Below are 10909 nucleotides of genomic sequence, written 5' to 3'. Positions count from 1 at the left end.
GCTGCATATGTATCAAAAGATGGCCTAGTCGGCCATCACTGGAAAGAGAGGCCCATTGGACATGCAAACTTTATATGCCCCAGTACAAGGGAACGCCAGGGCCAAAAAACTGGGAATGGGTGGGTAGGGAACTGGGGGGGAGGGTATGGGGGACTTTTGGGATAGCATTGGAAATGTAATTGAGGAAAAGATATAATAAAAAATATTTTAAAAAAGAAAGAAAAATTTCTACATAGCTTCATATTCACGGTCTTATGAAATTTCTTCTTTAGTTGTGCTTCAGGCACTCATCAAAACAGCAAAGTAGCTATTGTAGGAGTTTAAGCTTTGAGGCCAGAGCCTGAGATTTAATGCCACTTCTGCCGTGGAATGTGAATGTAATTCAGAGATCTGCCTTGGGTCTGGGTGTCATTGTCTCTTCAGTGATTATAAGAATTCCTTCCTCACTGGAAGATCAAGTTGAAAACAGATACAAGCTGTGTAAGTGTGTTTTGTGCAGAATAAAAACACAAGACTAATCAATTGAAAAGAAATTACTATTTCACCTCATACTTATTATGGTATAGATACAAAAATAAAAAGATTACCATGTTAACTACTTCATGAAATTATGAATAGGAAGACAAAATGAATACAGAGGGCCCATTACACAAAAAAATAATTTTAAAAGACGCAAATTAAATTAATTGCCTACTAGTAGCTATACATTTAATGTTTATAAACTGGGTTTTTTTGCTTCTATCCATTTCATATTAATTCAGTTTAAACTTCAAATGAGCTATATTTTTTAGAATTATATGAGTTTTTTGTTTCTCATGAAAAAGACATTTTAAAACATGTGATCTGAAGTTATTCGAGGCACAAGAAATTTGAATACAATTATGTACTTCAACACATCCATGTGTGGACACACACAAGCATGCACACACGGATGCACAAATGCACATATCTCTTAAAGCAGTGTCATTATTCATATTTATTTACATGCTATGTATCTCCTATAACATTTGGTCTATGGAAAATGATTTTCAGTACTATCAGTGGGCCATTATAAAGGGGAAAAGCATTACTCACATCTTAAACTAAGACTGGAAAGATTTTTTTTTTCATTTGCCATCCACAAGGCCCTGAGGAAGTCCAGAAGGCATTTTGTTACCTATGTGATACTGAGTTCCTGAGATCACATAGAAATGAATGCTGCTGATGGGAGGAAAAGGGCATGCAGGAGGCACTCATGTGCCTTTTCTCATGGTTCTTTATTTGTCTTTTCACAGGATCTGGAATCAGGATCTGAAAGCGGAACAGACAGTATGGCAGTAAATCAGACACAGGTGAATCTGTCTTCAGAGTCCACCGATCCATCATCCACTCCAGCAAGCAATTCTGGAACCAAACCCAAAGCCATGGTAAGTTGTACACAATCCCAGACTCAATAGTCAATGTTGCCAAACATGAGGTAAGCGTTGATAGCCTTCTATTTCGTGTGTAAAGACGACTATTGGAGTCTTAGCTGTATCAATTTAATACTATTTACTGAAGTGTCTCCCTAAAAGTGTATGCTGCTTATTTTTTTAAGTGGGTACATAAGTAGTTCACTAGAGCAGGCTATGAATCCAGAATTAGGAAAATATTGTCTGTGAATTCTGTTGCAGAACTTTAGAGAGCCAAGAATGTAAAATGTGAAGATGGGTTGTCAGGTGTTGTTATCATGACCATACCACATACTCATGAGAAAAATCTCTAAGCTTTGATGATAGATGAATGTATAGATAGATAATAAGTTGTCTTGGATGACATGATGATATGCAGGATTACAGATGGATAAAATTGCTCCATCATATTTTGTGGACATCTAATGACATAGAACATTCAAAGCCTAATATTTAATGGAGTGTAAGTTACTGTCCTTGTTGTCCTGATGACTTTACAATGGCATCTGCACCAATGAAAAGAAGAGTCTCTACACAGAATAACATAGCACAGTAAATTCTGAAGAAGAACATTTTTCTTTAAGTAAAATCTGAATTGCAAAGGCAAAACAGTATTTGACTCTAAAAGGTAACATTTATGGGGACGTAATTACTGCTTCAAATATCTAAAGTCCACACAGTTCCAAAATAACCTCTCCTGGCTCTGTGAAAATCACAGAGCTGTGTTTTTTTTAATCCCCATGTTAGCTTACCATGGAGAAGTGAGTTTGTACTGTTTGTTTTCTTGTCTTTAAAATAAAGGCAGTTCTAAAATCGGACTAAAAGAATACACTGAGTTTGAGACATGCTAGATTCACTAGGATTTAAGGGAAATCAAAGCACACTGTTGAAATAGCAGATGGGCCTGGCTTTAGTATTTACATAGGCAGGACTTAAATTGCCCCTTGTCATTTATATGCAGATTGTTTGGTTCCAAAGATCTACTCATATCTACATATATGGGGCACTATGCCAAATTTGAGAAAAACAAAAAACCAAAAAGACCTCAAAGGAACGATATGTTAGCCAAGCCTTATATGGCTTCCATTTTATCAAAGAGGGTAGACATTTAAGCAGTAAAAGGCAAGAAAATACTACAGCAATGTGACAGTGCTAGGTGAGCAGGGAATAAAAGACATGCATAGTATTGGTTTGGGGATTCAGTAAAAACGACTGTCAATAGCAACAAGTGCTAATAGGCAGACTCTAGTAGAATGCTGTTCTTTTATTGATGATAAACTTTCTTGCCCTACTATTATATAGGTACCTGTAGAGCCCTGAGGGATGTCAAACTGTCATTGGTGGCTTAAATTCATAAACTATAATTTAATAAAGAGATGCTACATGAAAAACTTTCTATCTGGACACTATAGGTTCTTATGTTTCAGTTTTAATGGGATTTATTCTTCTTATGTTTTGATTGAAATAGAATTTATGGCTTGACATGTACTAAAATTAGGTCTTCCACTTAATGGGTGTTCACAGCTGTGCAAATCTAGAGTCTTGCACATTTGTATGCCCATGTGGCTACAACTCAAGACAAGACAAATTCTGAGGGACAGAGTGATGCTGGCTCTGGACTGGATACTCTCCTATCACATCTTTTTCCATTTGTCTGAAAATTGTATGATTAAAAGCAGGTGGTACTTATAGTCATTTTTAACTCGTTTCACATTTTCTCTAAAGGTTTTGTTTGATGTGTGCTTATTTGTGAAGTATATTATTATAATTTGATGCACATATGTCTTGGGTCATGATCAAATCAGTATAATTGATGTTTGTCTGAGAGCTTGCGTATTGAGACAAAAAACAAAAAGAACTAACTGAGAACGGCTTGTGTGTTTTGAAGCTTCAGACACAATCCCTAGTAACACACTCTTCCAACAAGGCCACACCTTCCTAGCCTTTCCAAAGAGTTCTACCACCTGAGACCAAGCATTCAAATGTGTGAACCTATGGGGACCATTTCCATTCTTTGTTTTGCCTCCAATAATGTCATAAAGTGTTTTCTTTATATTTTCATCAAATATTTTTTAAGCTTGGAGTCTTAGATCCTTTGTTTACCTTGGGTCAATTTTTTTTATATCTTTAGTTAGGAAGCTAGTAACCTTATTCTACCTCCCTGTTCAGTTTTCATAGAAGAATAACTTAAAAAGAATATTCTTTCTCTGATATATACAATTGTTCACTTGTCAAAATCAGTTAGCTGTAACTGTGGGTTGACTTGTAGTGAAAGTAGTCTGGTGGGTTTCATTGCTTTATGTCTGTTTTGTGTAAGAGGAATGATAGTTTGATCTCTCCAGCTTCACAGGACATTTGGAAGTCAAGCATCATGATGCCTTAGCTTTTCACTACTTGCTTAGGAGATCTAACACATTTTGTCCTTTTCTCTTTCTTTCTCTCTTTCTTTCTTTCTTTCTTTCTTTCTTTCTTTCTTTCTTTCTTTCTTTCTTTCTTTCTCTCTTCCTTTCCATCTATGAAAACTCTCATTGTTGTTTTGGCTTTGGTTGCAGTGTCTCTGTCATCTGTAGTGCTGGTTTGGATGAACATTTTATCAAGCCTTCTGGCTTATGACTGTGGGATGATACTGTTTTCTTATATGTGAGCTCTATAATTTTTCCATTGTTTTAATTTTCCATTGGGGAAATATTTTACTTCTTTCTTAAGATGCTTTAATTTCATTTATTTCTCTGTTTTGTGGGTACATACAAAAATAGAGAAATGTGCACAGGTGGAGGTCAAAAAACAGATTTCAAGAATCAGTTCTCTCCTTCTACCAAGTATGTCCTAGATATTGAACTCAGGTATTCAACCTTGGTGGAAGTACCCTTACCCCATGAGTAATCTTGCTGGCTTTCATTTACTTTAGTAAAACTTATTTCTGAGTAATGTATTTCTGTGAGACTTTTAATATACTTGTTCTAAATGGGATTTCACCAATAATCCTACCCAGCTATGATGTCTATAAACCATATAACATGATAATCCTACAGGTTCAGTACTGGCTCACTAACCTTAGTAGTAACCAACAGATCTCTAATTGGGTTTGTGACCCACTCAACAAGAGGGAAACTGTACCTGATGTAAAAGCCTAATCAACTTCCCAAAGCTAACCTAAAACCCTTAATCGCATTCTATGTGTTTCTCATTATACCCAGAAAGAAGTGCAGTTCCCATCTCTCCTGAAAGATTTTTTTCATTTTAAAAAAATTGAGTAGTTTATTACTGATACATAAAAATTCTTATTGACTTTGTATTCTACATCTTTACTGAATTCATTTATCAGTGTCAATGATTTTTGGTGGGTCTTGTGGTATTTTCTCCATAGTTATATCATCCTCAAACAAGGATACTTTCACTTTCTCTTTCTTGCTCTGGTTGCCTTTGTTTCTCTCTGAAAAAGATTTCCCGGACTACATAAATAAGAATGATCAAAGGGAGAACCCTTATTTTGTTCTGTGAAACTATATCAAGTTTTCTCTGCCTCAGACCCAGTTTGGTTGGTTTTGTCTTTTATCTTAAGGATATTTAAAATGCTGATATTAGTTTAATCACTATTAACTATGCTTTTATGAAAAAAGAGTACAACTCAGGTAACAGGACAAGAAGATGTTTTATTTGTAAAATGCATACCTGGAGGAGCAAAACATTTTACTGTGCAGAATAAACTGAAAATACCACAAGACTGTGGGAATGTAAGATGCTTGTTTATCTTCATCTCCCACCAAAGAGCTCCTGGAGTTGCCTGATGCCACCAAGATTTGAATAATAGTGATGGGACTAAAATCCTTTAAGCATGCTGGGACATAACAGCCTGATTACATTCTGAACTACCTACCTAAGGGATCTTCAGCATTCACCAGTCCATCTTGAAGAACCTAGGGGACCTTGGAAACCTACCAAAATGGACTGTGTACTGGAGTTAGCAGCTGGCCTTTGATTGGAGGTGTCATAGACAGTAGAAATAATTAAACTTCAGTAATTGTAATTACTATGGAGGGGAAAAGCCATATATCAGCTACTTAAGTTCTGGATAGCAACAATAGCTCTAAGTCAATGAGTTGAATTCAACTTCCACTTTTTTGATTAGTGCTGGAGTTAATAAATTAGATAGTATTAAAAAAAATCAACTCAGGGAAGGGTGGGAGCTGCCAGTACCCCGTCATATATCCGATCCCTTTCAAGAGGAGGTTAGAACAGTTCATCCCTAATACTGATAGAACATGGCGAAAATAAAGTGTCACATCCTGTGAGTTCATGCTTATTTCTGAATGGCCAATGTATGACCAATCTTGACCATTTTTCAACTACTTTACTCACAGTTATAGAATTTCTTTGTTCAGTTTAAGCTTTTGCTGAAGGGTAAATTGCCTGCCATGATCCTGATGCATAGCTGTTTACCCTGAAGTCAAATAAGAGAGGCCAATCCATATAACCTATTTATTTCCCCACTGTTGACATGATAGAATCGAGTAATATCATTTCTAGTCTGACATTCAACTGTCAATAGAGCTGTCCTCTCTAGATATTGCCCATGTGTTGAGGTAGAAGATGGTGAATATTTGTAAAATTTTTGACATTATTGTTCAGTTAGATTTTGTTTCTTAATTCTATTTCATTCATTGCTTTTTGTTAGTTTTATTTTGTAATTAGCATACAAAGTATTAAGTTTTATTGGGGAATTTTCACACAAATTTACTTTGGTTGACTCTTCTGCTCATATCCCTTCCCATCCTTTCTATCATTTCCTACACTATGTCAAATGGATTCTTTTGTCTCTTTCTTCTTCCTCCCCTACTTTCTCAACACAACTTTTCACCTTCTCCTTTATCTCCTATACATATATTCACATATATACTACAAACTAGGACATGATAGCAAACATGTTTTTGTTGTTGTTGTTTTTCTAAATTTGGGTCACTGTGTTTAATACAATCCTTTCTAGATCCGTCCAATTTCCTGAAACTTTCATTTTTCTTTAAAGCTTAGTAAAATCCATTGGGTATATGTACCACAATTTCATTATCGCTTCATCTGTTGATGGCTGGTCTCACTTCTTTGCTATTGTACAGCAATAACATGAGTGCACTATGCCTATCTCTGTGGTAACTGGGAGTTTGGGAAGATGTCCAACAACGGTACAGCTGAATCTTCTGGTAACTTAACTTTAAATGTTTGAGAAAAGTCCATACTGATTTCCATAGTGGCTGTATGAGTTTATTTCCCACTACTATAGAAGGGGTCTTTTTTTCCCCACCTGCTAGGCAACTTTTGCTATCAGTTTTCTTGATGAGAGTAGCTCTTGTGAATCAAGAGAAATGGGCTTCACAGTGATTAAAATTTGCACTTCCCTGATGGCTATGGATGTTGGATACTGTTGTTAAAGATTTGAGTGTGTGTGTGTGTGTTGTGGTATACACATCCATACATGTGCCTGCAGAAGCAGAGAATGCCAGATCCTCTCGAACTGTACTCACAGACAGTTATGAACCATTTGATGTGGCTACTAGAAACCAAACTCGGGTCCTCTGCTAGAACAATAGTGTTCTTAACCCCTGAGCCATCGCTCCATCTGGTAAATACTTTCAGAATACTTACTAGCCACTGCCTTTCTTCTTTTTCATCAACCCAAATGCTATTAAAGTTTAAGGCATTTAGAAACACATTATTATTATTATTATTATTATTATTATTATTATTAATCATTCCATTCCTTTACATCTCAAATGATATCTCACTTCCAATTACCCCTCCACAAACTTCCTATCCCAAATCTGCCCTCTTCTCCCTCCCCTTTGCCTCTATGAGGGTGCTCCCCCACCCACCTACCCTCTCCTCCCCACCACTACAGCATCCTCCTAAGCTGGGGCATCAAACCTCTACAGGACCAAGGGATTGTTTCCTATTGATGTCAGACAAGGCCATCCTCTGCTACTTATATATCTGGAGCCATGGATCCCTCCCTGTACACTCCTTGATTGGTGGTCTAGTCCCTGGGGGTACTGGGTGGTCAGTCCAGCCAGCATTGTTCTTCCTATGGGGTTGCAATCCTCTTCTGCTCCTGCAGTTCTTCTGCCAGCTCCTCCACCAGGGTCCCAGAGCTCAGTTTGATAGTTGGCTCCAAGTATCTACATCTGCATTGGTCAGTTGTTGACAGAACCCCCCAAGAAACAGTCACACCAAGTTCCTGACAGCTAGCACCCCTGGCAACAACAGTGTCGGGGTTTGATGTCTGCAAACAGGGTGGGTCCCCAGGTGACACTGTGTTAATCCAGGTAAGGTGTTATGTGCCAATAAGGGCAGCACTTAGGAGACTGAGACAGGTGGATAGTGAGTTCAAGAGTAACCTAGACTGCATAGACAGACAATCTCAAAAATACATAGATAGATAGATGATAGATAGATAGATAGATAGATAGATAGATAGATAGATAGATAGATAGAAAAATGGTTCAGACAATGGCTCCATAGGTAAAAGTGCTTGCGATACAAGTATGAAAATATGAGTTCAGATCTCTAGAACTCATGTAAAAATGCCCCACATAGATTGAGTATCTGTAATAGCAACACCAACACAGTAAGATAGTAGATGAAGACAGAGAATCTCTGGGCCATGCCACCTAATGTATCCAATGAGTAAACGGAAAGGAGATAAGCAAGGTGGCAGAGGAAATTCCATTCCAAAGTTGTCCTCTGCCCTCTGCATATACACTGTGCCCACATTCTCTATCTCTGTCTCTCTGTCTCTCTCTCTCTCTGTCTCTCTCTCTCTCACACACACACACACACATAGACACACACACATATTGTATATATGCAAACCTATCCCCCCACACACTACTAATTAAACAGATACTCTTGCTTTCTTTTCTCCGCTTAAAAAGACATGGCCCAACTTCTGTTGTTCTCCAATTTATATTTTAGCCATTTTTGTAGAACCACAAATTGCTCTTCAAATGCATGGCCTCAGAGCACCTCAGTGATAGATGTTCCTGTATTCTGCGGTGCTGGGAAGGACGGAAAGGGGCTCACAATGACAGGAACCCAGGAGAAACAAGTTCCATGTTCGAAATTTAAAATCTTAATTTAAACCCCAAACTATTTTAGCAATACCTATATGTTGTTATACCATATAACATGTGGTATACATACCATATAACATGTCTTACATTATCAGTTATCACATAGAATTTTTTAAAAGGCTGGTAATTTTGTGTAATGGTATCCACTGTTTAATCTAAAGTTGAAACAGAAGATATATTTCTGCACATGACAGCTTTCAGCATTCTCTTTTTACTGAAGTCTTGTAGAAAAAAAAAACTTACAATAGCATTAAAAACTGGCTGCAATTTAAATACCATTTCATAATGTCACACATTGTTAGTTTTTGTACACTAAGAAAATAATGTGCACGTGTGTATGTGCATGTGAACTCACTTGTGCAGGGGAGTGCGTGTGCCCAGGTAAACATGTAAAGGTTAAAGTGTCAGGAGTGAGTTCCCTCCTCCCACGTAGTTCTGAGGATCAAGCTCAGGTCCCCAGCCCCAATGAGGAGTCTTTGCTTTGCTTTGCTATTTTGTCTCCCGACACACATATTTTTAAAGAAAAGTTATTTAGTCATCTCAAACATCAAGAAATTTGGATTAGTACAGTTTACAGTTTCAGCATAAAAAATGTAATCATTTTATAAAATGCCTTTGATGTGCATGCTTATTAATGTGGCGATTCTGCTTTGACATAGCGAAGCAATCATGTAAAGCATGTGGAATTTTAAATAAATATTTGCCTATGTCCACAAAAATCATTATTGTTTATGAGAAAGAAAAACAGCAAAACTTGCAGCTTTGTAGAAAGAGAAACTGCTCCAACAGAGAGCTAGACATTTTCCCTAAATATGACATTAGTCATTGATCATTCTGAGGAGTTGCTTACAACTTAAAAGCATCATGGATCCCACTCACATATTTTGCATTCATAAATAAAACTAAATATGTAGTTCTAGTTCATTAATGTGGGGCTTTGAGAAGCACAGTCTCCACAGCCATTGTTTTTATATTTAAAAGTCAACTCAAAATTCTTCCATTCTGTGTGTGAGCTGTAAGAAATGACATCTGTTTGCTGTAGGTTTCCAAGTGACACAGGAGAAGCTGTTTCGGAGTGTGTTTCTTGACTCCACCAGCGCCTCCTCACAGGCATCTTGTCACTATTGATCTAGAAGTTTCTGTTTGCCAAGAGTGAGTGGAAATTTTACCTGATCATCCTGGTCCTTAATATCAAACTTTGAATTTGAACACTGAGTCACTTCATTGAGTTAACAAGGGGGCCTTTCTCTCTTTCCTGCTTTGGTGACATTGGTCTGGGCACGAGGTGACAAAAAGAAAACTCCCCAAACCAAAAGAAAGGCCCAAAGTGGAAAATGGTATGAACTGGCATAGATTTCATTCAGTCAAGAAACAGTAAGCATGCATCTTACCTTTACAAGTACACAGCATTGCACAGGCATTTCTACAGTCCAAGATGTGATCGGATGAACTGTGCCCTGCATGTTGTAATAATGAGAAATGCTGGAACCCTGTGTGCTCATGTAAGTTCTTGAATCTGGTTCCCATTTTCATCCAAGAGAAATAAGAGCTTCCAGTTATTTCTGAGCTCTATGGAATGGCAAGCCACCAAGGTGCCACATCACAGCAACCAGGAGCATAACTCAAAACTCTGAGCAGAAATTGGCCTCTAAGCCATCTTCACATTCTTTTCTGCCTCCCTTGCCCATCTGCTTGTCCCAACCTTCTAATCATACATGCAGTGTCTTCCTCTTATTTTGTTTTACTCTGATGCTAATAGGTTGATAAATATTTCTACCCTTAGCCTTTGGCAGCCTGTGTGCTTACTTCTGCAAGACACTAGAAGCTATTTGAGATGTTTAACCAGCAATTTCATGTAGGTATTAAATAATAAGTAGAGAAAGTTTACACAGAGGCCCTTCTTGACTAGCTGTGGACAGGGTCTACCAACCACATACCCCATTTCTAAGTGAAGAAATAAAAAAAATATTAAAATTTCTACCTAGCATTTCAGTATCCTGAAGGTCATAAATCTGAACAATTTGAGTCATACAACAATAATATGAAAACAGGGAACTGCATGCTATTTATTCTTCCTGTGCCCTGAGACCCTCACAGACATGATGACCGTGCCTGTGGTACTAGCACTGGAGAAAGTGAGGAAGGAGAATTGCTGGGAAAAGACTGGGTGGAGAACGTGATAAATTCAAGAACAACCTGGAAAACATTTCAAAAGTCTATTGAAAGAGGTGTGAGAAAAAGGAGAGGGGAGGGGAGGGGAGGGGAGAGAGAGAGAGAGAGAGAGAGAGAGAGAGAGAGAGAGACCGAGGGAGGGAACAAGGGAGACAGAGAGAGGGGGGGAGTAGGAAAGGAGGAAAG

General features: G+C 37.7%; 1 protein-coding gene across 2 annotated transcripts in view; it reads left to right on the top strand.

The window, feature by feature from the left end:
• Nucleotides 1–10909, top strand: part of Dlc1 (DLC1 Rho GTPase activating protein) — a 398567-nt gene that overhangs the window by 108146 nt on the left and 279512 nt on the right. For both annotated transcript variants that reach the window (XM_029480999.1, XM_021169372.2), the window contains exon 4: nt 1275–1406. In XM_029480999.1, the coding sequence (XP_029336859.1) occupies nt 1275–1406 (132 nt within the window). The remainder of the gene's footprint in view (nt 1–1274; nt 1407–10909) is intronic.

Source organism: Mus caroli, chromosome 8 (assembly GCF_900094665.2).
Source record: "Mus caroli chromosome 8, CAROLI_EIJ_v1.1, whole genome shotgun sequence".
Taxonomy (NCBI): domain Eukaryota; kingdom Metazoa; phylum Chordata; class Mammalia; order Rodentia; family Muridae; genus Mus; species Mus caroli.
This window is presented reverse-complemented; position numbering and strand designations above follow the sequence as displayed.